Consider the following 26,012-nt stretch of genomic DNA (forward strand, 5'->3'; position numbering starts at 1 on the left):
TGTCTCCTGGTGGTCTTATTCCTATCTCTTCATTGAAACATATATTTCATTCAGTTGAGGTTCCTGACACCCAGGACACAAAGTATAACAGTCAGTTTATACCAGGCCCTTGGTTAGAACTCTATTATAAATCCCTCTTTGACTTCCAGTTTTTTGTTCTTTTGTGTGTGTGTTTTTAAAATATACCTTCGTTGATTTCAGAGTAGAAGGGAGAGGGAGAGAGAGATAGAAATATCAATGATGAGGGAGAATCATTGATCGGCTGCCTCCTGCACACCCCCTACTGAGGATCGAGCCTACAACCCTGGCATGTGCCCTTGACTGGAGTCGAACCTGGGACCCTTCAGTCTGCAGGCTCACACTCATCCAGTGAGCCACACCAGCTAGGACTAACTTCCAGTTTTGATAAACTGAGCTAAACATGATAGAAACCTCAGAAACCTCTCCTTTTCTCTTCAAGGTTCAGAGCAGAGCAGGCCCTATGGTAAGAGCGCCTCCCAAGTTGGCAACTGTTCCACCTTTCTCTGGGCAAATGCTTACAGCAACATACAGCATGGTTTGTAGATCCTTTATCATCCTGTATGTTGTCTTTTGGGTGCATCTCAGTTTATGCATTATAAAATGCTAGAGGCCTGGTGCACGGATGTGTGCACCAGTGGGGTCCTTCAGCCTGGCCTGTGCCCTCTTGCAATCCGGGACCCCTTGGGGGATGTAGTAGCGCGTGAAGCAGCAGGTGGTTGGAGAGGAGCCTGGGCCCTGGCCGGGCGCCTCACTGCTCCTGCTGATCCCTGCCCCGCTGTGCCTGGTACCGCCACGGTGGGAGAGGCTTGCGTCGCCACAGCTGCACTTGTCAGCCGTGAGCCTGGCGTCTGGCGCCCAACGGTCAGCTGAGCGGTGCTCCCGCTGTGGGAGTACACTGACCACCAGTGGCAGCTCCTGTGTTGAGCATCTGCCCCCTGGTGGTCAGTGTGCGTCATAGCTACCGGTCGACTGGTTGTTCGGTCGCTTAAGCTTTTATATATATAGATGACACCCCAAACTAAAACAGGTTCCAGATGTGATCTTACTGTGGTCAGTTCAAAATGGATCCTTTTATCTTTATTCTGGCCATTATGCATGTAATGTAGCCTAAAAATTCATTAGTTTGTTGTTGTTTGTAGTATACTTATTCATTTGAACTTGTAACTTACAAAAAGTCAAAGGTAATGGACTTTATTTTTTAAGTTATGGGCATTTTCTACATGGGCATTTGCTAGTTATAAAATTAGCTTATTTAATCAGAGTAGCTTTTTGCAGTTAACCAATTGAGAGAACATGGATTCTTTTGTTTAAAATACATTCATTAGACACTTAACTTTATATTAAGCCCTGTGGTGGGTGTTTTAAGTATAAACTTGAATAAGACATGAATGTCAAGTTTCTGTGTAACCTGCTCACTTGGAGTTAATCTGGGTCTTTTTATCCTGGTGTATTGTTAAAGACATTTAAAGCCTCTAGGCACCTTAGAGCTTCATGCTACCTGGTTTGCAGGAGACATTCATCAAATGCAGTGAAATGAGTAAGTCACTGACAGCCAAATGGTAAGTCTAGTGAAAAGAAGCTGGCTGTATCTTGAGGCACCAAGTCATCCTGAAATGGTTAGTTGTAGATATACTAGTAGCTTGCAAAGCTAGGATCTCTTCTTTTGCTGAAATTGTTGGTCGGCCTTAGGTTTATCTAAAATGCCAGTAGTCATTTAAGAAATGTTAGAATCATTTATAAAGTCAGAGGACTCTTGACTTAATTGATCTTTTCCCCCCCTTTTTGTTTTCTTTATTTATTGTTTTTTTTAAATTTGTGTTTTTTCCCCCTTTTTAAAAAAATTTTTATTGTTGTTATTTGTTGTTTAATTGAGCTTTTGTGAAATAGATCCCTAAGCTGCCTTCATTGTCTGTGACTTCAATAATGGCATTATATCTTCTTATTTAATTTATTTTCCTATGTCAGAGTTTATAGCTAGTGATGAGAAGTATTATTATGACTATTTTATCATCACAGTGGAATTTTATCATCACAGGAGTGAAATTATGATGAGAAACCTCATAAGGTGATATTCTTGGTCATTTTATTTTCTCCCCCACGTTTCTCAAATTATCAAATTATGGTTCCCCCTTGCCAGTATGCACACACGAGCATGCACATGCGTATGTACATGCAGGTGCGCTTACTTGACATGGTTTCTTTATGTGGTTGATTCTCAGGGGGAACTTACTCCATTTTCCAAGTACTGAAGATGAAGAAGAGAAGGAAGAATTGGAAGGTGACCAAAGGACCGGGCAGCATCAACAAACTACGAAGCCCAGCAGCCCCGTCGAAGACCCTGCGCCTCCTGCCTCCCAGCAGAAGGCCACAAAGGGGCCATCCAGTCTGCGAGAGGAAGCGATGGAGATAGATGTGCTAGACGGCCAGAAAGAAGGGTGGAATACCAATCAGGAAAAACCTAGTAAGACCTTGATTGAAAGGCCCAGCCAAAATAACATAGGAATTCAGACCATAGAGCCTTCCCTATGGATCCCAGAAACTGTTTCAGCAGCGACCCAGACTGTAAAAAATGTGTGTGAACAGGGGACCAGTACAGTGGATGAGAACTCTGGAAAACAGGATGCCACAGTTCAGACTGAGAAGGGGACTGGTGAGAAGCCAACCAGTGCTTCTGGGGATGACACAGAGTCACTCCACAGCCAGGTGAGAGAAGTGCCGGTGCCACTTTCTGGATTCCCGGAGAATTAAGCTGTGGTACTTTTACCTAATGATAATCCTTCATAATTTTGTATAGACCAGTAATTAAAAGACAAAAACAATTTATTCAGGGTAGAGACAGGGTAGTGAAAATTATGGGTAGCTGTAGCTAATATGGCCTTTTAGGGAAAATGGAATAGTGCTAGAGTTTGCCAAGTAGGTCTTTACTAGAAAAGAAAGCCAGGAATATAGTCTGGGTCCTATATTCTTTTAAGTTGTTCAATCTTTTCCTTCCCTTATCATTTTGCATCCTTCTTTATAACTATCAGAGCTAGTTGTGTTATAACTATCAGAGCTAATTGTGTTTCCTCCAAGTCTATTTCACCATGGTTCGCAGGAACTGAGAGAGTAAAATGTAAAGGAGGAAGGAGTAGAAGAAGCATGAAAGATAGTGTATCACAGTATTAGAAACAAAGAATAGTAACAGGAATAGAGAGAGATGGATGGGCACAAGTCTCTAGGTGACTAGGGACTGCAGAAAGGCTCAGACTAGACTTAATGGGAGGAAAAGCATTGGGGCTGATGGAAGTGAGGCTGGAGGAGGAACAGGTTCTTGGGAATAGAGTAGGGAAGTAGATCCTAGTTACTGAACACCTGTCATATGTCAGCATTGTGCTCAAGACAACCCGTGAGGTTGGTGTCATTACTCCCATTTCACAGGTAAAGAAACAAAGCTGAAGAGAGGTTAAGTAATTTGCCCAAGATTTTGCCATCAGTAGGTGGCAGAACTGGAATTTGAACTCAGCATGTCTACTTCAGAATCGGTATTCTTTTCATTATGCTATGTTGCTTTTCTATATTTTAATCATGGCCTGTGTAGTCTTGTTCTGTCTATCCTTGCCTCTCCAAAAACTGTTTAGATTAGACTTTTATAGTGACACAGTCTGTGAGATCTAAGACCTTTCAATTCATACAGATTCAAATAGCAACAGTCTTCTGGATACAGGGGTTCTAGCATATCAGATCCCATTTTCCGTCTGTTTATTTTCACCCTTAAAGTGTTTGCATTCTGCTGCATAATTTTGGTTTCTCTGCTTTTATAAAAAGTTAAACTTAAAGAGAGCAATCATGTGGGAGCCACTGCTTTATATTTTCCTTTTCTTCCTCATATTCTACTTCTCTAAAATAGGGAAGTAATCTTTTCTCCTAGCTCATCATGATGATAGGAGCCAGTGAGCCAGTATGCTTAGGGCCCAAGCTTTGGAATCAGACCACTTCATCTGAATAGTGAGGATTAAATGAGATAAGGCATGCAAAGCCCAAAGCTCTGGGCCTGGCACATAGTAAGTGCTCTGTCATTGTTGGGGGCTGCTGTCACTACCATAACCACTGCTGATACTTTAGTAGTTTACTCCTGTGTCATGCGGAGTGATGTAACATTTAAGAGCTCATTGCTTATGCTAAGAAAAAAAAGAGGCTAGAAAAAGATAGAGGTGAATGGGTAGAGTTTCATTTGGGAAAGATGAACAAGTTCATGGTGATGTTAGCACAACAATGTGAATGAAAACGAGGTTTTCCAAGTGTCAGAGCTTTGTAACTCCCTGCAGTCTGGGTAGGACTCAGGCCAGTGCTTAGAGAATAGTATAGGCAGCTACCTTTGACATTCTTTAAATTTTCAGGTGGGTCTGGAGCCAGGTTTTCTTTCTTTCTTTTTTTTAAAAAATTAAATCTTTATTGTTCAAATTATTACAGTTGTTCCTCTTTTTTTCCCCCCATAGCTCCCCTCCAACCCGGTTCCCACCCCACCCTCTGCCCTTACCCACCCCCCCACTGTCCTCATCCATAGGTGTACGATTTTTGTCCAGTCTCTTCCCGCATCCCCCACACCCCTTTCCCTCCCAAGAATAGTCAGTCCATTCCCTTTCTATGCCCCTGATTCTATTATATTCACCAGTATATTCTGTTCATCAGATTTTTTATTCACTTGATTTTTAGATTCACTTGTTGATAGATATGTACTTGTTCATAATTTTTATCTTTATCTTTTTCTTTTTTTAAAATTATTAAATCTTTATTGTTCAGATTATTACATTTGTTCCTCTTTTTTCCCCCCGCATAACTCCCCTCCACCCAGTTCCCACCCCACCCTCCGCCCTCACTCTCTACCCACTGTCTTCAGCCATAGGTGTGCGATTTTTGTCCAGTCTCTTCCCGCATCCCCCACACCCCTTTCCCTCCCAAGAATAGTCAGTCCATTCCCTTTCTATGCCCCTGATTCTATTATAATCACCAGTTCATTCTGTTCATCAGATTATTTATTCAATTGATTTTTAAATTCACTTGTTGATAGATGTGTATTTGTTGTTCATAATTTGTATCTTTACCTTTTTCTTCTTCTTCCTCTTCTTAAACGATACCTTTCAGCATTTCATATAATACTGGTTTGGTGGTGATGAAATCCTTTAGCTTTTTCTTACCTGTGAAGCTCTTTATCTGACCTTCAATTCTGAATGATAGCTTTGCTGGATAAAGTAATCTTGTAGGTTATTGGCATTCATCACTTTGAATATTTCTTGCCACTTCCTTCTGGCCTGCAAAGTTTCTGTTGAGAAATCAGCTGACAGTCGTATGGGTACTCCCTTGTAGGTAACTGACTTTCTTTCTCTTGCTGCTTTTAAGATTCTCTCTTTGTCTTTCGCTCTTGGCATTTTAATTATGATGTGTCTTGGTGTGGTCCTCTTTGGATTCCTTTTGTTTGGGGTTCTCTGCGCTTCCTGGACTTGTAAGTCTATTTCTTTCACCAGGTGGGGGAAGTTTTCTGTCATTATTTCTTCAAATAGGTTTTCAATATCTTGCTCTCTCTCTTCTTCTGGCACCCCTATAGTTCGGATGTTGGTACGCTTGAAGCTGTCCCAGAGGCTCCTTACACTATCTTCGTATTTTTGGATTCTTTTTTCATTTTTCTTTTCCGGTTGGGTGTTTTTTGCTTCTTCGTATTTCAAATCTTTGACTTGATTCTTGCAATCCTCTGGTCTGCTGTTGGGAGTCTGTATAATATTCTTTATTTCAGTCAGTGTATGCTTAATTTCTAGTTGGTCCTTTATCACAACATCGAGGGTCTCACTAGATTTCTTGAGGATCTCACTACATTTATCGGTGGTCTCACCAGTCTTTTCGAGGGTCTTACTAAATTTATGGCGGCTTCTAGACAGTTCTTGAAAAACCTTAAAAGTGTGGTTTTGAATTTTATATCCAGCAGTTTGCTTTCCTCCATTTCTGTCATTTGTGTCCTGTTTCTTTGTCTCCACAGTTTTTATGCTTCCCTGTGTTGATAGAGTGGCTTTGTGTGCTAGGTGTCCTATAGGGCCCAGTGGCTCAGCCTCCCCAATTACCTGAGACACTCTTGGTGCACCCCTTTGTGGGCTGTGTGCACAGTCTTGTTGTAGTTAAGCCTTGATTGTTGTAGGTATCACTGGGAGGGATTGAACTCCAGGCCAATTGGTTGTGAGACTCAGCTGTGTCTGCAGTGGGAGAACTTCTGTCCTGGATCTCTAGGGAGGTGCTAATCTAGCCTCTGCCTGAGGCTATCCAGCAAACGCCTCTGTGCAAGGCTTGGGCGGGGTGGGTCCCAGGGGATCAACTGGGCGGGCGGAGCGAGCAGTTATGGCTGCTCTCAGTCCTGCCTTCAGAGGCCCCGCTTCTCAGTGTCCCAGCAATTGCTGCAAGTACCTCCGAGAGAAAGCCTCCCTCAAGTTCGGACCGATGCCCGACAGTCCAGTTTCTCCCCATGTGAGTCTGGGTCCCCAGAGACTCACTCAGAACTGGAGCTCAGAGCTTGAGACTCCCTCCCGATTGAAAAAGACAACCGTGTCCTCAGCCACCAGCCCTCTCTGCATGCGCCTCTGAACCTCTGTATTTTACTCCCACACCGCAGCTCCTTTGAGTCTCAGTGTGCTTTTCTCTTTCCTTCTAGTTGTAGAATTTCCACTCAGCCAGCCTTCCTGTGGTTCTCGATGATGTTCGTTATGTCTTTTAGTTGTATTTTTGAAGTGGTTGTGCAAGTCAGCAATTTCAGGTGTTTACCTATGCCGCCATCTTGGTTTCTCCCTGGAGCCAGGTTTTCTATGAAGGGAAAGTATGGTTTTATTTTCATTTTGTCTTAGTGATGACAAAATTCTCAAGTTATTTTATCTTTACAGAGATCACTTTTCAGAAGACTTTAAAGAAAGAATAAGCATAGCTTTCCTTTTATCTGCCCCTTTCCCTCTCTCCTTTCTTATTCTGTCAGACATGTGTTAAGTGTCTCTCGTGAAGTGATCATTTGTCTGGGTGTTGGTAATGGAAGAATTACAGGGAGGCTTCTTGGCCACATTTCAGGGATATGTAAAGCACCGTAATCTTTCAGACCCAAAGAGGTTCAGGCTGTCATGGTTCTAACACAGGGGCCCCTGGCAGTTGAGATGTGACAGAGCAATGCTCGGACCATTCACTAACCAGAGTTGTATGTATAGAAGGATTTAAGGAATTGGTTGAGTAACATCCCATGCTTTTGATTTCATTTTTATTTATTCACATAATTAACATAGTTCCTTTTTAGTACATATTTTACCTCTAAGATGGGGTTGGAGTAGGAATTATTCAGGCAAATTATCGAAAGTTGTAGGTAAATTACTACCACATTGTCATGAAACACCCAGAATCCCCATTATTGCAGTAGTACATATAATTCTTTGGAAAGACTTGGATATTTGACACTGACTACTGAAAGTAAAATCAGTCCACTATAGGGGGAATAAGTGGGGAGAAAAAGTGTGCATTTACTCTTGAGAATTATAGACCCAGTGGGTTCAGGGGAGGGTGTGACTGTGGATAAATGTGACATAGGTATTATGAGAAAACATGTATGTAATAGTTGTATTAAAAATGTAGGTCTTAATTAAACTATTTAATTGACTATTATTTATGGTACAACTAGATCAGCCAGCTGTTGCCAACTGGTGGTCCGTGAGGTCCGAAAGGTTGGCGACCTCTGATCTAGATACAAAATCCTAATTTGCTAATATTTTCTGTTTCTGGACACTAGTTCAGCTCTTTAGTTATAATCTATTATTTGGAATAGATTCAATATTTTATATTTAATTCTAGGATAAATCAGTGTATCTTGTTCCAGGTATAACTCAACCATAGTTTTGTTTACTGATGCCGGTAAAACAGACTGCACCAAGATCAACAGCTGTCATTCTGGTTTACATAAAGTTCTAAAGATGCCTTTTATCTACAGAGCTGTTTTAAGTATAAACTTGTAAAAGTCAGCATCAGAATCAGAAAGATCAAAATTTAAAAACAATGTACTTGTAGGCGATCAAAGTTTTACTTAAATATCTTAAATATAAGTGCTAGATGTTACGATTTTGATTTAGACAGAAACAGGTAATTTTTGGTGACACTGAGACAAATTCTTCTAGCCTCTGGCTGTACAGATGGTCCATCGCTGTTTTTATATAGATGATTGCAAAACAAAGCAGCTGGAGAGTGTTATCACACTAGATTCCTGGAGCCTCTGCACTGTTCATCAGGAAGAAGTTGACTTGGACTCTGCCCGTTTGCAGTGAGACCCATGCTTGTGCTCTCCATTTGCTTCCACAGGGAGAGGAGGAGTTCGATATGCCGCAGCCACCGCGTGGCCATGTCTTGCATCGGCACATGAGGACAATCCATGAGGTTCGCACGCTTGTCACTCGTGTCATCACAGATGTGTATTATGTGGATGGAACAGAAGTAGAAAGAAAAGTTACTGAGGTAATACATGCTGTGGGTCGATGCGGCAAATTTCTTCCAGTAGAAAAATTACTCTGTCACTTCATGCCACTCCCCAAGCCCCTGTCCTGAGCAACGAGCTACCAACACTGTTTTCTTCCATCTTTTTAATAGAAAGATATAAGAACCAGCTTAGAAACCAAGAGTCCTGAATTCTGTGTCTTTTCCAACCATGGGTTTGATGTTGACCTTTGGCTGGTTATTCAGCCGGTCCCATCATGCTTTCCGTTTTTATAAAGAATAGATGGATACATCTCTGTCATATATAAATAAAGATTTTATGTATTATTTTTAATCCTTGGAAACTCTAATGAAATTTAGAATTTCCTGCTGGGCTGCATATGTTTTCTCATTGTCATTGTTTTCTCACGTGTTTTCATGTTTACTCATGTGTCCTTTCTTGGTCTTCATCAAGTGAGGTATGGACCTGTCGGTAAGCCATGGACCTTCATTTGTCAGGGTTCATATGGACTCATTCCCAGTGTCAGCGTAATATTAGCATTTATTGACTATTATATTGGACGGTGTTATATGCTGACTTTGTTCACATCGAATACTGAGATTAGACAGACTTTCTAGACTGGCACCTTTCTGGGTACATATGTTAATATTTGGGAACCGTTCTATTTAATTCATAAGAGGCACAGCTATTTTCTTCTTTCACTCAGGCACTTTTGTTTAATTTGCCAGCTAGTCATAGAGGAAGCTGTACTCAGAGAATGAAACTATGGTATATAGTTTTATTAAATGAATATATTATAGCTATTGTTTATTAATGGGCCATTGTGGCTCTTGTGTCAGAAAGCATTTGACATTAGTTTGAGAAACTGTCTTATGTGCTTTATTTATTGTATACCAAATAATAATAATCCCAGAAATACTTCTTTTAAAATGTTGATTCATCTTCAATTTTATGTTTGCATACTATTTTTCAATGTTATTACTATTTTGTAAAAATTATGAACTTAGGAGCTTTATAGAAAAACAATTTGCTTTCATGTAAAGGTTTTGTAACTGTTGCAGTTACAATGAACTCTGTGCCAGGTGGTATATTAAGTGTTACACATATTACTTAATTTGTTATATGGTGCTTTGTAGAGTATATTTCTGGAAACAGCAGGCCTCCTAGATACTCTGAGGGGAAAATGAAGTTTCATGTCATAAATATTTCTTAATGTAATATTTATCGTACCCCTACGGGAGACATTGCCATAATTAAATAAAAGAATGATAATGACTAACATTTATAGAGCACTAACTATATGCCAGGCACTATTCTAAGGACTTTAAGTGATTTAATTTATTTAATCCTCAGTTAGCTATGACATAGATATTGTTATTCCCATGTTGCAGATAAAGAAGCTGAGGGATAGCGAATTAAAATAACCTGCTTAAGGCTACATAGCTAATAGAGGAACTGGAATTCAATCCAGACAGTCTAGTTCCAATGCCCACCTTCCTAAGCACTACACTATGCTGCCTTTCTTAAAAAAATATTTTTATTGATTTCAGAGAGGGGGAGAGAGAGAGAGATAGAAACATCAATGATGAGGGAGAATCATTGACTGCCTCCTGCACTCCCCACACTGGGGATGGAGCCCACAACCCAGGCATGTGCCCTGACTGGGGATCAAACCATGACCTTCTAGTTCATAGGTCGATGCTCAAGCACTGAGCCAAACCAGCCAGACTATATGCTGGCTTTTAAGAGTGAAAGTGATGTATTCCGAAAGGAAGAGGGAAATTTTGATAAAATCTTTCTGGATGATGGCCAGAAGGTATTTGAGTTGTATACTGAAGGTTTAGGATATTGGGAGATAAGGGGAAAGGGCATTCTTATACAAGGCTTGAGGAGCAAAGGCAGAGAAGCAGAAAGTAGAGAAAACACGGTGTGAACAGTCTAATTGGCATGTAGCACAGATGTGTAGTGGTGTGAAGGTGGACAGGTTGAGGTCAGAGGACTCTGGGAACTTTCCTTCCTTCATCTCTTGTAGCCCTTGTTTATCATCTTTAAAGATTTTATTCATTTATTTACCAGCAGGTAAATCCTAGTACTGTGGTAGGCACTGGGAGTATGAAGGTAAAAAGACAGTGTCCCTGTTCTCTAGGGGTTTACACTTCACATGCAACAAATCCACAACGTGTTGGTTGCTGTAGTGGAAGGTGGAAAGCTGTGTTAGGAAGAGGGGTGGAGCCCACTAGCCTACCTGAGGTGGCTGAAAGGCCTCACAGGATATGCAGTGCCCAAGAGTGTGGCAAATAGCATTGAGGGGTGGAGGAGAAGGACAGTGCAGGCAGAAGGAAAAGTTAGGTAAATATGTAGGTGGCATGGCATGCTTAATGAATATTTAGAAGCTCAGTATGACAACAACAGTAGGATAGGGAATAATGAGAGAGGATGTTGTTGAGGTTGGTAAGGGCCCAGAGCATAAGGACTCTGTGTACCATAGGAAGGAATTTAGATTTTTATCTTCTTTGTGATGGAGAGCCATTAGAGAATTTGGAGGAAAAGGAGTAATATACTTAGATTAGAGTTGGGCACTGAAGGTTTTATATACTGGGAACTAAGGGGAAAGGGTAGTCCGTATAGAAGGCTCAGTGAGCAAAGGCACCATTGTTATTAATTAACTAGAGCCCTGGTGCATGAATTCATGCACCAGTGGGGTCCTTTGGCCTGGCCTGCAGGATCAGGCTGAAACCAGCTCTCCAACATCCCCCAAGGGGTCCCGGATTGCAAGAGGGCGCAGGCCAGGCCCAGGGACCCCATCGGTGCACAATCGGGGTCAGGGAGGGACACAGGAAGTTGGCCAGCCTGGGAGGGGTCATGGGAGGGCTCCAGGGTGTGTCCGGCTCGTTTTGCTCAGCAGCAAGCTAACCTACCAGTTGACTGTCTGCCCCTGGTGGTCAGTGCACATCATAGTAACTGGTCGACCGGTTGACTATCTGCCCCCTGGTGGTCAATGCATGTCATAGTGAGCAGTTGAGCGGCCTTAGCATATCATTTGCCTTTGATTGGTTGAACAGACAACTGGACACTTAGCATATTAGGCTTTGATTATATAGGATAAATTGCATGTTGGGTAAGTTAGATTGACAACAGTGTCAATGAATTGGTGTGTGTTGAGGTTAGAGGCATAGTCAGACAAGAGGTAATTAGTGTCAAATTAGGACAGTGGCAGTAAGGGTTGAGAGGGGAGACATAGATGCAAGAAATACATAGACTCTGGGGAATTCCTGAATGTGGGGATTGAGGGAGAGGGAAGAAATCATATTAGAGTCATATTAAATGTCTGGGCTTTTTGCCTGATCAGCTGGATATATGGTGGTACCATATACTGAGATAGAGAATATAAATAGGACACAGTTTGAAAGAGAAGATCCTATTTCAATAAATATTTACTAAGGGCTTCTTCTGCAGAAGGTACTATGCTAGATTTGGGGGATATGTCCAGGAAAGAAGATGGTTCTGATCTCTATCTTCATGTGGCCTCTGTAGTCTAGCAGGAGAGACATACAGGAAAACAAGTAAGCAAATACATCGAAAACATCATAGGACAACTTGCAGCCTGGGCCAAAATCATATAAGAGCAATAGCTTCGATTGCTGGACAGTTGCAAAGGCAGGTATAGCTGGCTACTGCTTTTTTTTTTAAAGGGGAGAATGATGATTTTTATTTTTATTTTTTTAAATATATTTTATTGATTTTTTTACAGAGAGGAAGGGAGAGGGATAGAGAGTTAGAAACATCGATGAGAGAGAAACATCGATCAGCTGCCTCCTGCACACCCCCTACTGGGGATGTGCCCGTAACCAAGGTACATGCCCTTGACCGGAATCGAACCTGGGACCCTTGAGTCCGCAGGCTGACGCTCTCCACTGAGCCAAACCGGTTAGGGCTTGCTACTGCTTTTTGAGCCTGCTCTCTAACTGAAACACACCTGGAGTCCCAGCCTTCTGTGCAGGCCTTGCCCCTACACATTTGCCATGACCAGGAGAAGGAATTAACTTACATTCTGGGTTCACAACACCTGTTTCAGTCAAATGACCTTGGCAGATGACTGAACCCAGCTAGGGCAGTCGAGTTGGATGATAGGAGATGGTGATTGGAGAAGGGCGTGTTTGTGATTGAGATTTTTGGAGGTGGAGCAGTTTCTGTAATTGACCCTAGTAACAGATGGATGATGTAGAGTAGAAGAAAAGGTTCATGGTGGTCATTAGACCGGGAAAGTTGAGAGTTGCTGGATGGGTCATTTGATGGATGTAAGTCACAGAGAATGATGACAGAAGTAGAGGTGGGGAGGTGTTCATGCATGAGAGGGAGTGATTGGAGGGTGTTGGTGAGTAACAAGGGGCAGGGAGAGGAAAGTTTAACAGAATGGCAAGTAGTGGTTTGGTAGGAGAGAGAGGTGGGGGAAGAGAAATGGTCTGTTAAAGGCAATGGGGAGCAAAGAGGCCTCTCATCTCCAAACTCTTGAATTGAGGCTTGGTTGAGAAAAAGCAGCCTCTGCTAGAGAGAGCTGCAGAGAATGTCAGGTCACTGGGGATGGCCAGGGTGCATTCACTGAGGCAGGAAATGGACAGGATTGAGTGTTGGGTTAAATTTCAGGTGTCCTCGGGGAAGAGTTAGTAGGCATTTGCATCTGAGAGTTTGGAGCTGAGTGATCATTGCGTTGTGGACAGTCAGGTATGGGTCTGATGAGACTAGCCAGGGACAGCATGGACGGGTGGGAAAAGGAATGACCACAGAGTCTTGGGAAATACCAATTTTAAAGGAATAAACTGAGGAAGAGGAACCCAAATACAAACATAAATCAAAGTAGCCAAAAGGGTAGAATGAAAGGAAGAGAAAATGACTTACAGATTCTAAAGGAGAACATATTTTCAAGAAGGGAATGGTCCAAAATATTTATTTAGTCAGCTCATAGCATTATTTAAATGTGTGTTCATACTGTCTCCCAGAGAGATTGCAAACTCTCTGAGGGAAGAGTGTATCTTCTACATATATATATATTTAATCCTCACCCGAGGATTTTTTCCATTGATTTTTAGAGAGTGGAAAAGAGAGGGAAAGACAGAGAGAAATATCAATGTGAGAGAAACACATCGATTGGTTGCCTCCTGCATGAGCCCTGACCAGGACCTACGGGGAGGAGCCTGCAACCGAGGTTCATGCCCTTGACCAGAATTGAACCTGGGACCCTTTGGTCCGCAGGCTGACACTCTATCCACTGAGCCAAACCAGCTAGGGCTATTTTTTGACAGTACAATAATGCACTAGAGCAGAAAGGCAGATGTGTAGCTCCTGTCAGTAATTTCTCAGTCCTGTGCCATGGGGGACATTGATGATTGGTTATAGAACCTTTTCCCATAAGCCTGGGAATTAGCCTTGGAAGGCTGCTTAAACTGGGCTCCAGGCAACCACTATCAGTCCATCAAAGTAGGCATGTGAGATAGTCATTTTGACATTCCTGTCCTCTAGATTTCTGAAAACTCATATATTTTGATTATCTTTTTTATCTTAATTTTTTAAAATAATATTGTTGAAAGGTAATATAAAACTCCTAATCTCAAAAAAACAGGTAATGCTACCCACTGCTAATCACGTACCAGAACGGCTCCCAACCACTAATTTTCCTTCTCTGACTACTACCTCCTTCCTTACCTGCCTTTCAGACAGGGACTTACCTCTGTCCTCTGGGTAAGAAGCACTGCTGTTTCTTGGTAGCCAAAGGTTGTGAATTTGTCCAGTAAAAAGATAATTAACAGTTCAGGATAGAGGTCTCTTTTTTCCCACCTTTATTTTTTATATTTTTTATTGTGCTATAATGTATTCTCTGTAGAATGCGTAGATCTTATTCAGTTCAGTGGTTTTTAACAGTTATATGTAACCACTATTCTAAACAAATATAGAACATTTCCATTACTCCTGATTTCCATCTTTCTGAATTGAAATTTCTTGCCATCTCTAGGATTTTCCATCCATCACATTAGCATTATGTTATTGTGGTTTCTTTTAGCTTTTGTATCCATTTCTTCCTTGCAGGAGACTGAAGAGCCAGTTGTAGAGTGTCGGGAGTGTGAATCTGAAATTTCCCCTTCAAAGACTGGGGGCTCCTCAGGGGACCTTGGGGATATCAGCTCCTTTTCCTCCAAGGCGTCCAGCTTACTCCGCACATCCAGTGGGACGAGTCTCTCAGCCATTCACAGCAGTGGCAGCTCAGGGCCAGGAGCCGGACCACTCAAAGGGAAAACCAGCGGGACAGAACCCGCAGATTTTGCCTTGCCCAGCTCCCGAGGAGGCCCAGGAAAACCGAGGTGCAGACAGGGTCCCCAGAGAGAGAGCCACAGCAGGGGCAGGGTTGCTGACATTTTAAATATCACAGAAAAAGGGGAGTAATGGGAAACCCCATCCTCCATCTAGGATAAATGGACTCCTTTTCTCCTCGTGCGTTCCTGTCCTATTTGGGGTTGGCCTGGGAGGTAGACCTCCTTAGAAAAGGTGGAAAACCAGATGGTGGGACTTGGACAGCGCTGGCACGTGCTCCTGCCGCCCCCATTTCCTGCAGCCTACGAGTGTTTCGATTGGGAATACAGGAAGTTCGGGGTAGTGGCCCAACTTGACACATCCCCTCGCTTTTTGTTCCCTGGGCAGAGGTCCAGAGCCTGAAGTAGAAGAGAAGGCAGGGCAGAAACGGGCTGTTTTTGAGGGCAGCAGTAGGAAGCTGTGTCGGGAATAGACGTGCGAGGAGGAGGATTCCTGTACTTGTCCACATTCCCACCCCCAGCTGGTACTTTGGTGGCGGGTATGGACCAGCTTCCTGCTGCCCTGGAGGCCCGGCATGTAGTCTGAGGGCCGAGGGGAGCTTTGGGGAAAGGATTCAGTAGCAGGTGCCATCAGACTAACCTGTCTTCATTCTCTAGTCCTAGAAAAGGGGTCAGTCAGACAGGGGCGCCAGTGTGTGAGGAGGATGGTGATGCAGGCCTTGGCATCAGACAGGGAGGGAAGGCTCCAGTCACGCCTCGTGGGCGCGGGCGAAGGGGCCGCCCGCCTTCTCGGACCACTGGAACCAGGTACCCGGGTAGTGTGAGAAATACTTAGTCTATGGCTTGCTTAGGAAAAAAGGGCGAAGAGAGAAGAGAGGGGATTAGAGAGTATGTGGGGTGTCAGGAGGGAGAAGAGGGACCCACACTGACTGGGGAGTGGGCAGGGATCAGAGTGAGGCCCTGAGAGAGCAGGCTTATGCCTGTGATGGGGTTGTCCAAGAATGGGCTGAAGAGACCCATGGACGAAGGAGTGGGAAGATTGCTAGTCAAGTATTCTCTCTTCTTATTCTCACTGCCTTCTCCTATCTCTTATTTCTTATTAGAGAAACAGCTGCGCCTGGCCCGTTGGGCATAGAGGACATTTCGCCCAGCATGTCGCCAGATGATAAGTCCTTCACCCGTATCGCGCCCCGAGTGCCAGACTCCACCAAACGCGTAGACACGGGTGCTGGTGCTTCACGCCGAAGTGACTCTCCAGAGATTCCTTTCCAGGCTGCTGCTGGCCCTTCTGATGGCTTAGATGCTTCCTCTCCAGGCAATAGCTTTGTAGGGCTCCGTGTTGTGGCCAAGTGGTCATCCAATGGCTATTTTTACTCTGGGAAAATCACACAAGATGTCGGAGCTGGGAAGTATAAGTTGCTCTTTGATGATGGGTACGAGTGTGATGTGTTGGGCAAAGACATTCTGCTGTGTGACCCCATCCCGTTGGATACGGAGGTGACGGCCCTCTCGGAGGATGAGTATTTCAGCGCAGGTAATAAAAGAAGCCTCTGCAGAGATTACTGCTCCGGGGCAGTCCTCTCCTGCCAGAAATTCTGTTCTTGCAGCACTGGTTAATTGCACCATTGGCTTTTTTGTTGTTCTCCGTTGCTTATTTTTGAATAAACTTGTTATTTTGGAATAATTCTGTATCTACAGAAAATTTGCAAAGCACAGGGTACTGAGAGTACAGAGTCCCCATATATTTCTCACCCCTTTTTCAACTTTCTCTTAAGTTAGCATTTGTCAAGTCTAAGAAACCAACCTTGGCTTATTACTATCAACTAAATTGCAGACTGTATCTGGGTTTCGCCAGCTTTTCCACATCCCTGTCTGTCTGGGGATCCAGTCCGGGATGAGCACCACATTGCATTGGGTCCTCCGTGTCCTGCGATCACCTCTCAGCTGTGACAATGTCGGAATCTTTTCTTGTTTTTTATGACCTTGGCAGTTTTGAGGAGTACCGGTCAGGTATTTTGTAGAAGATTTGGGTTTGGGTTTGTCTTATGTCTTTTTCCTGATTAGCTTGGAGTTCGGGTTTTTTAAAAGAACGCTGCAGAGGTGAAGTTCCCGGTTCATCACATCCCCTGGGGGAGGTGGGTGCGTGACCACCACAGGCCGTCAGTGGTGCCTTAACCTTCAGCACTGGGGTCAGGTGGTATTTGCAGGTTCCTCCACCGTGAAGTTAGTGCTTTTCCCTTTCCGTTCTCTGTTCCCTCACCGGTGACTTTTAATCTTACTGCCCGCCTTGCTGGGAACCTAGTAGGTGAGTGTGGCGAATACATTGAGATGCTTTTGCTGAAGAAGAAGTTTTTAGTGCCTGCACACCCACCACTTGCTTTTTGGTTTGGACAATGTGCCTTTTTATTTTCAAGTGGCCATTCCCTGTACTGGTGACAGTGAGAGATTTATATTTGTTATGAGTTTCGTGTGCCAGTTCTTTGGATATATGACCTCTTTTCCGTGAACTAAGTTGGAGATACATGTTGTATTGACTGTCATTTGAAATCATCCTTTCTGGGGATTTTTGGGACATGAATTAGGGTATAATAGGCAAAAATGCCCCTGACTGAAATCTCTCCAGACTCTTGTGGTTTGAACTCCTGAGGAGTTGGTGTTTGCCCCTTTACTTCAGTGTTAAATGGGCCACTTCCCCTTCGAGTTCTGGCTAACACTTAGCTCTGTGTGGCACCAGTTTGTAGCACATGGGCTGAGGTCTTTTTTGACCTGTGACTTACAGTTTGTATCAGATGCATTCCTTCTTCTTTCAGGTGTAAAGCCACTCCTGGAGCCCACATTTGGCCCTCGTAAGATAGAGGCGCTTCTGTGTCAGAGTGGATTATGGATCAAGGGTGGGGATTCTGTGTCCCATTCATTGAGGCTGTGCATAATGTCAGCACTGGACAGCTGCTGGTTCTAGCTCTTCATTCGTGTGAAGTATATTGTTGGCCTTGGACTTCTTTCTGCTTTTGAGGGGATCTTTGTGATTTATGTGGTGAGAGATTTAAGCCAGGAGATGAACAGGCAGGAGAAAGAGAGTGATTCTGTGGCACACATAAAGAGAGAACCACGGCCTGTTATCTCCTCTGTACTAATATTTTTTTCCTTGTGGCTTAGGTTCTGGGTTTCTTTTAGTCATTCATTCAAGCATAGGCTAGTGAAGAGAACAAATGGATCTTTCTGTTTGTGGGAATGAAAAACTGTTTATATTAATGCCCTGGTTTTATATATGTGTTGTGTTGTGTTGTGTTGTGTTGTGTTGTGTTGTGTTGTGTTGTGTTTGTTTGTGTGTGTGTGTGTGTGTGTGTGTGTATAAATTATTAATTGCTTGATAGAGGGGAGGGAGTGTTATCTCTTTCACAGGATTGGAAATGGATCTTGCCAAAGATTACGCACTTAGTGGTTGCAGAATTGGGCCTAGGTGCAGGTCCCCTCAATTGTAGCCCAGTTTCCTTTATACCCCACATTGCTTTTCTAACTAACCTAAAGGCCTTACCTGTAAGTTCTGAATCAGAGCAAGAGTAGGAAAGTAGATAATCGGGAAGTAAGATTAGGCAGGATTTATTTTTTTCTTTGTTCTATCTTTATTTTGATTTTGCTACACAGACATAAACACACAGACACACGCACTCTCTCTTAGAGTGATGTCATCTTTCACCTATAGCTTAAGAATTATTACTCAGCCTTGAAAGAAGCCAAGAATTAGTAGGCTATAAAAACCATTTACACACCTACAAACCATGAAGGCAGGCTTTAGGAAGATTTAATTTATCTTCACCTGAGGACATGTTTTTCCACTAGAGAGGGAGGAAGGGAGAGGGAGAGAGAGAAACATTAATGTGAGAGAGAAACATCCATCTGTTGCCTCCTGTATGTGCCCTGACCAGGGGTTGAACCCACCACCCTTTGGTGCACGGACGACGCTCCAACTAAATGAGCCTCACCTGGGCTAGGAAGCTTTATTTCATAACTAAAGGGTTCCTTCTGCTGGGAAACTTTCCACGTCCGATGTCAGGGTCCTAGCTACATATGTCCTAAGTGGTGGGATTTGAGATTGACAACTGGGATTTTGTTAAAGCGTAACTTCAGCCCACTGTTGGATCACCTGATTCCCGTACTTAGCCTGTTCTGCAAAGCAAAACCTTTGTGAGGGGTGCTGGGCAGCCGAAAACAACAGCCAGCTTCTTCATGTTTTCCTCGCCCAGGCGTGGTGAAAGGGCACAGGAAGGAGTCTGGAGAGCTGTACTACAGCATTGAGAAAGAAGGCCAGAGGAAGTGGTACAAGCGCATGGCTGTCATCCTGTCCTTGGAGCAAGGAAACAGACTGAGGGAGCAGTATGGCCTCGGCCCTTACGAGGCCGTGACGCCGCTCACCAAGGCAGCCGATATCAGCTTAGGTGAGACCCGTGCCTCTGGGCTCCTGTGTGTGGGAGGAGTGGCTTCTGGAGCATCCAGCAATCTCCCATAGGCCTTACTGTCCCCTGTGGCTGATGCGATGGCGCCGAGCCGTCCTTTTCTGGAGCCACTGCCTGTCTTTATTTCCGTCCCAGGACCGAATGGTCAGTCGTCAGGTTGTGCTGGCTCCCCAGTTCTGTTGGGGAACACACACGTGTCAGTCATGGCAGAGATGGAAACAGGAAGGATGGTGGCCTTGAAAGGCCTCTGCCCCGGGGGAGGCTGGTGCAAGGTCACGGCGGTGTCTGAGTCAGGCTCTGCCCATCTTCTTGGAGTCCAGGCCTTAGATGGAGAAGTTGACCGACCTTTGGCTTATCCTGTCACAGATAATTTGGTGGAAGGGAAACGGAAACGGCGCAGCAACATCAGCTCCCCAGCCACCCACACTGCCTCCAGCAGCAGCAGCACGACCCCGACCCGGAAGGTCACGGAAAGCCCGCGTGCCTCCGCCGGAGCTGTCTCGGGCAAAAGGAAACTCATCACCTCTGAAGAGGACCGGTCCCCTGCCAAGCGAGGCCGGAAGTCTGCCGCTGTGAAACCTGGTGAGGCTCCCCGGCCTCCTCCCTCAGACCGTGGCCCAGTGCCAGGCCAGCTGCTGCAGAGAGGGAGCTGGATGGGAGGCACTGTCTCCTCTGTCCTGGCTCCAGAGCTGGAGGCCCTCACCAGCCCACGGGTGCCGCTCAGACAGCTTTCTGCATCCCCTCCCCCACTTGCCAGCAGAGTGCAGCGGGGGTGGATAGAGACAGTCTTGATCGGAAACATCCGTTGACTTCTCTGTAGGTTCTAGGAGGGAAAGGAGAAATACTGAGTTTTAAGCAGATTCAAAATAGGTGACATTTCACCTCTTCAAAAAGGTGGACATCAGTCTTCGGTCTGATCACTTCCTTTCCCGGCACCATCTTCTACCTCTGGCAGCTGCTCCCTTCTCACCTTCAGGCCCTCAGGCCCTCTCCCGACGGTCCCTCAGACAACCCGCTTCAGCCCTTCATGCTTCTTATTGACAGAGTTCACCCAGCTGCTGCTGACTGAGCCTCTGCTGGGAGGCAGCCCAGCCTCTGGGCTGCGGGAGGCAGAGGTCCAGGCCTCAGCGCCTGCCCGGAGGGAGCTCAGTCCGCAGAGGAGGAAGTTGATGGTGGGTTCATGGTCCTGGCAGCAGAGCTGCTTTTGCTTCCTGTGTATTTGAGTTGTGTCACCTCCGCATCTGTTGACACCTCTGCTGAGCTTCAGGGTGTGTGAAGCAGGGGCGCAGTGCTGCATACATATCACCTCATAGCATCCCCATGAGGGAGAGGCGCTAGCGTTCCCCTTCCAGTTAAAGCACCTGAGGCACAGAGAAGTCTTCCGAGATGATCCAGAGTTCAGACGCAGGCCAGCTGGCTTTGAAGTCCAGGCTCATACGTGCTCCGTCACCCTGTGCTCTTGCTGCTGGTTTTATTTTAGGGAGGCATGACCTGTCTGTCATCTTAGCCTCCTAATGAGCCTACGATTCAGCTTCTCCAAGTCAGGTACTCATTTTCTTCAAGGATTTATTGGGTGCACTCGGAGCATGGGTGTTCCGGGAGTCCTGCACTGGCTGGGTCACTTCCCTCCCCCCAGGTGTTGGAAACTGGCACAGTTGAAGCAGGCTGTTTTGATGTGGCTCCATCAACGTGTAAAAAATACATTCACTACCAAGTATTCTATGCACCATTTTGGTGATGTCAGGGTTTATCTTTTGGGGATATTTCTTGGTAATAAAAAAGTGGATTCATTTATGAAAACAATGTATACATAGTCACGACTGTGTGAAATATATAAGTTTTGCACGCTAAGTCTTGTTCTAGGTTGTTGGCCATAGGAATGAATGGTTTTTGGTGAAAAGTCCATCAGGGCATTCCTACCCACCGGTCATGCCCTGGCCACGGTTTGTATCCATCTGGTAACTCTGCCTCTGTCTCTCGCAGGTGCGGTGGGGGCAGGAGAGTTCGTGAGCCCCTGTGAGAGTGGAGACAACATGGGGGAGCCCTCCACCCTGGACGAGCACAGAGGGCCTTTGCCTCTCAACAAGACCTTGTTCCTAGGCTATGCCTTTCTCCTTACCATGGCCACCACAAGCGACAAGCTGGCCAGTCGCTCCAAACTGCCAGACGGTCCTTCAGGAAGCAGTGAGGAAGAGGAAGGTAAGGCCCTAGGGAGACCTGGGGGCTCTGCCGCCTGCACCTCCTCATTTCCATTCACGTTACGTGCCTGGTGGTCCCCAGCCGTCTGTAGAGGAGGCAGGACAATTGGCAACTGGGGCCTTGGTCAGGAAAAATTAATATAACCCTGATTCTTGGTTTATAGACTATTTTCACAAAATTCTCCTTAGTAAGTGGTTTCTCAAACAATTCCTGTTAGGCAGATGGGAGGTAGATCTTTTCATCTGTTTCACAGATGAGGAAACAAGCTTGGAGGTTAAATAACTGCTTTCTGTCCACGATAATGGTAGGTTTGGGACTAGAACCCAGTGTTCATTCTACCCACTAGTCATCCAAGACAGGCTTCTGGATCCCCATCTGTGTTCTAGGGGGCAACTGCCCGAGGAAACCCACATGGGGGGGGCAAGTTCATTCTCTTGAGGTCTGTGTAAGACTGGGAATATGGGGTGCCCAGGGCCCCGGGTGACTTCAGAGAAACTGCTTCTAGGCCTTTCAACTCCTCTTCCTCTCTTCAACCTTAAACTAAATCAGTACGTTGTATTTCTGTGTTGTCTGCTACTTAGGGTTGGAGTGAAGGCTTCAGTGGGGAGAGGTAAAGTTATTTCAACTGTGTGTGATCTAGGAGAGGAAATGGACAGGTACAAATGTATATAACTTAATGTAAGTAATTGGCGGCAGTATCCAAATGTAGCTGTGAAAGCTCAAGGTCCAAGTGGAATGATGTTTTCTAAAGGTTCAAGTTCTGGCTAATGTTGAGTCTTACAAAAGGGAATCAAATTAGGGAACCTGGTGATGGTGAGATAGCACCACTGCAGGTTTGTGATGGTTGGCATTTCAGGTGTGCGGGTGACTCTTTCCTAATTAACCAAAACTGTGTCTTAGCAACTGCAGCCGCGTGGGCTCTGCACAGGGCCATGGGAAGGGTGGTCAGGAAGTTGCAGTTAAGGTTTATGCTCTGGAAGGTGCTTAAACAGAGTCGTCAGTGTATAGGCTGTAGGGTGTGGGAGTTTCAAGGTTAAGTGTACACCAAGCCTCGTTTGTCAGACAGAAGTCAGGTAGGTACAATGGGAGATAAGGTGTGTGAGGACTTTCCTAGCCAAGACTGTGGTTTTACTTGGATCATAAGTCCCTTGAGGATTCTGAGAAGAGGTTTGTCATGGCATCAAAAGTGTTTGTGGTCTTGCTTTATTTTGCTTTCACAATATTACTGGACTTTAGTCTTTATTCTCCAACACACTCCTCAACCCTTCCCTGGACCAGGACTTCACAAGGCAGCTTTGTAGATGTTTTATTTGTTGGTATATCATGGTCAAGAAAGCTAGTTTTGGTATGAATTGCGACTGTCCAGTTCCTTAAAAACCTGTGAGCCTGTGTGAGATCTTATAAACTCAACCCATAAAAACCCCTTCTATTCTCCCTTGCTGGGACAGCAAATGTTTTTAATCCCATCCTGTAACCAGGAGTGAGGAGAGGGTGGCCTTGTGTAAATGAGGAGGAATTTGGACAGTTTTTTAGAGGGATCGCCAGGTTTCTCATGGAAATTGTGGTCATGGTGAAAATTTCTGCTTATGTTGCTCTTTCATCCTTGGACATTCCCCCACCTGTACCAAAACCCTTGATCTTTTTGGCATAACAGAATGTCTAGAGGTTCCTCAATCTCAAGAAGCCTAGAGACACCTGCACTAAAACAACCCTCTGTAGTAGTTTTCAAAAAACTATGTGATATGTTTTGCAAATAAATGGGAATCTCTTTGATGCCAGGAGCTCAGTAAAATATTTGAATTTAACTTGAGACATTTATTAAATAGCTAAGAACATTGAACCCTGTCTTGGTAGGTGGCATTCCATTGGGGACCCATCAGCCACAGGGAGTGACTCTGGAGTTGGTTTTATTTAGTATCTTTATCCTTGATTTAAATGAGGGGATTAAAAACCTATTCATTTTAGCCTCTGGTTGGGCAGGGTCACTTAAATCCAAACGAATTCAGAAACATTAGAAAAATGGACTGCCTAGACCTAGGTAATATTTGATCACACAAATGCAAGGAAATACGAGTGGTAATTAAACAGGTCAAGGCTGGACACAGTGCTGGGTTAAGCAGGCATAAAACAGAAGTCCTGAGAAAAGTAAAGGACCTCCGCGGGGACTCGGCAGTGGAGTGGCTGGCACTGAAAATTGTGACATGATATATTCCGATGGGTCACAGGACAGTGACAAAGCTGAGAAGTACTCCTTTTAGGATTTCCAGTTTTCTTTCATTTTGAGAAAAATGTAGAGAATGCTGAATCAAGAAAAGAGCAATAAAAGTGAATAGGCTGGCCAATCAGACCTACTCAAGGTGTAGAGGCCCGAGTTTGGGGAGCTCCAGCAGGCAGGGCGGGCACCTGAGGGGGAGCCATCGCTGCAGGGGTCTGCTGGGAAGGGAAATGGTCTTGGCATTGAACTTTTATGCATTTGGTTGGGTTTTTTATTTGTGATAAGTATGTTGGCACTTAATTTCACAGAAACCCGAATTAACTAAAATCTCTAATGTCTTGCTTTTTTCTTTTTTTTTTTTTTAATGTGTTATTTATATATGAGAGGAGCAGATGACAAGAAAACAAGCTCAAATTAGATATTTGGTCAAAAGAAGCGATTTCTAATTGCCTAGGGTCATTACAACTTCAGCCTCATCTCTCATAACTTCTACTTCACCCTCAAGACTGTAGAGCAGTCATTGATGTTCAGTGTCCTGAGGTACTTCAAGATCATCAAAGGTAGATAGTTTTCAATAAAAAGGTTGAACAGGATTTTCCGCTAATCTTCACTTAATCTTTTAAATTTTAAAAACCCTACTTTGAGCATTCTGGTTCATCAGTGTTTTAGTGCACAAGGGGTAAAACAGCTGAAGGGAGAATTGGAAGGCTTTGTTATAAGAAGTGCTAACTAGCTATTCTCCACAAAAGGCAGAATTAGGACAATGGGTGTAGTTTGAAGGAGACATAGGGTAGACATGAGGAAGAGCTTCCTGATGGTGAAGGTTACTCACATTGGAACGTGTCACTATGGGAAGTGATTGCGTCCATCCCCCATGAACAGTCTGATGACTCTGTCTCGGTGCAGAAATGCTCGATGTTTATAGGTCTGGGACCTACCTCCGTTCTCATCTTCCCTGCCCCTCCTGTTGTCCTTTTGGCAGCACTTTATGGGCCTCAAGACAGATCTCTTTCTGAGCCTTGGGGAAGCCCTTGAGCCGTCTTTGGGAAATAGTGCTCTGGAGATAGCTGGGGAGGCAGAGGGGGCAGTAAGAGGCAGGCATAAAGTAGCAAATAAGAAACCAACTATAGTAGTAATTGTTATCTTGGTTGTCTGTTTGTTTTTATATATAGAATTTTTAGAAATTCCTCCTTTCAACAAGCAGTACACAGAATCCCAGCTTCGGGCAGGAGCTGGCTATATTCTCGAAGACTTCAATGAAGCTCAGGTGAGGAGTTTCTTTGTGAAGCTTCCCAGGGCGCAGTGATGGAGAGCCCACCTGCTGCACTGAGAAGAGGCCCAGGAGGGACAGTAGCCAGAGATTTCAGGAACTGGGAAACGGCCAAAAGGTTGTTGCATAAAATAGAATTTTTACTGTGTACAAGGAAGAGAAGTTAGAGTCTTGGGTTAATCTGTTGGGACAAAGCAGCTTAAAATTTGTGTTTAATAGAAATCCTTGTTACAATGTTTCTGATCCTTTGCCTGAAATGCTGGATACATGGAGTTTGGTTGTCCCTTCAGGATTTAGGCCCCCAGAAAGCTGCAGGTGAGGCAAGGAGAGCCCCTGGGCCTTTCAGTGAGGAGAGACCTTGGGCAGGACAGGCTCAATCATAATTTGGATCCTTGAACAACATGGGGTTACAGGGGGCTGACCTTTCACGCAGTGGAAAACCTACATGTAACCGGTCGAATCCTCCCTCTGGATTCCCAACAGCAGAGTTGACCTTTGAACACGGATTTGAACTGTGTGGGTCAATTGAAAAAATCCGTAAGTGGACCCATGCCATTCAAACCCATGTTGGTCAAGGGCAGCTGTATTGGGTGTTCGGATCTGTTCTCCGTGACATGGACTGTTTGGGGGCTTTGCATAGACATCACCAGACCCATCAGTTCTGCTCCTTTTCTTCCAGTGTAACACGGCTTACCAGTGTCTCCTGATTGCCGATCAGCATTGTCGAACCCGGAAGTACTTCCTGTGCCTTGCCAGTGGGATTCCTTGTGTGTCTCATGTCTGGGTCCATGACAGTTGCCATGCCAACCAGCTTCAGAATTACCGCAATTATCTGCTGCCAGCTGGGTACAGCCTTGAGGAGCAGAGAATTCTGGATTGGTGAGTATTTAAGAGCCCACCTAGAATGGTGGAAAGGAAGGCAACAGCTTTGGGAGGACAAGAATCTAGAGAGTAAATATTTCTAGAAACTGGAAAGATCACACGATAAATTACAGACTTTGAATAGGTTTGAGATTACTTCAGCAGTTCACCTAGTTTACTTCCTTAGGGTACACTGTTTAGAGACCTTTTGAAA

General features: G+C 44.6%; 1 protein-coding gene across 3 annotated transcripts in view; it reads left to right on the plus strand.

The window, feature by feature from the left end:
* The window catches only part of TP53BP1 (tumor protein p53 binding protein 1), a 104,201-nt gene that overhangs the window by 72,739 nt on the left and 5,450 nt on the right, over positions 1–26,012 (plus strand). For 2 of the 3 annotated variants that reach the window (XM_070423789.1, XM_070423783.1), the window contains exons 17-26: positions 2,241–2,724; positions 8,365–8,517; positions 14,579–14,850; positions 15,457–15,606; positions 15,903–16,333; positions 19,044–19,235; positions 19,620–19,835; positions 21,237–21,452; positions 24,840–24,934; positions 25,617–25,816. In XM_070423789.1, the coding sequence (XP_070279890.1) occupies positions 2,241–2,724; positions 8,365–8,517; positions 14,579–14,850; positions 15,457–15,606; positions 15,903–16,333; positions 19,044–19,235; positions 19,620–19,835; positions 21,237–21,452; positions 24,840–24,934; positions 25,617–25,816 (2,409 nt within the window). The remainder of the gene's footprint in view (positions 1–2,240; positions 2,725–8,364; positions 8,518–14,578; positions 14,851–15,456; positions 15,607–15,902; positions 16,334–19,043; positions 19,236–19,619; positions 19,836–21,236; positions 21,453–24,839; positions 24,935–25,616; positions 25,817–26,012) is intronic. The other variant, XM_070423799.1, reaches the window with a different exon arrangement.

Source organism: Myotis yumanensis, unplaced genomic scaffold (assembly GCF_028538775.1).
Source record: "Myotis yumanensis isolate MYYU_CA2020_CCGP unplaced genomic scaffold, mMyoYum1.0.hap1 SCAF_1, whole genome shotgun sequence".
NCBI lineage: Eukaryota > Metazoa > Chordata > Mammalia > Chiroptera > Vespertilionidae > Myotis > Myotis yumanensis.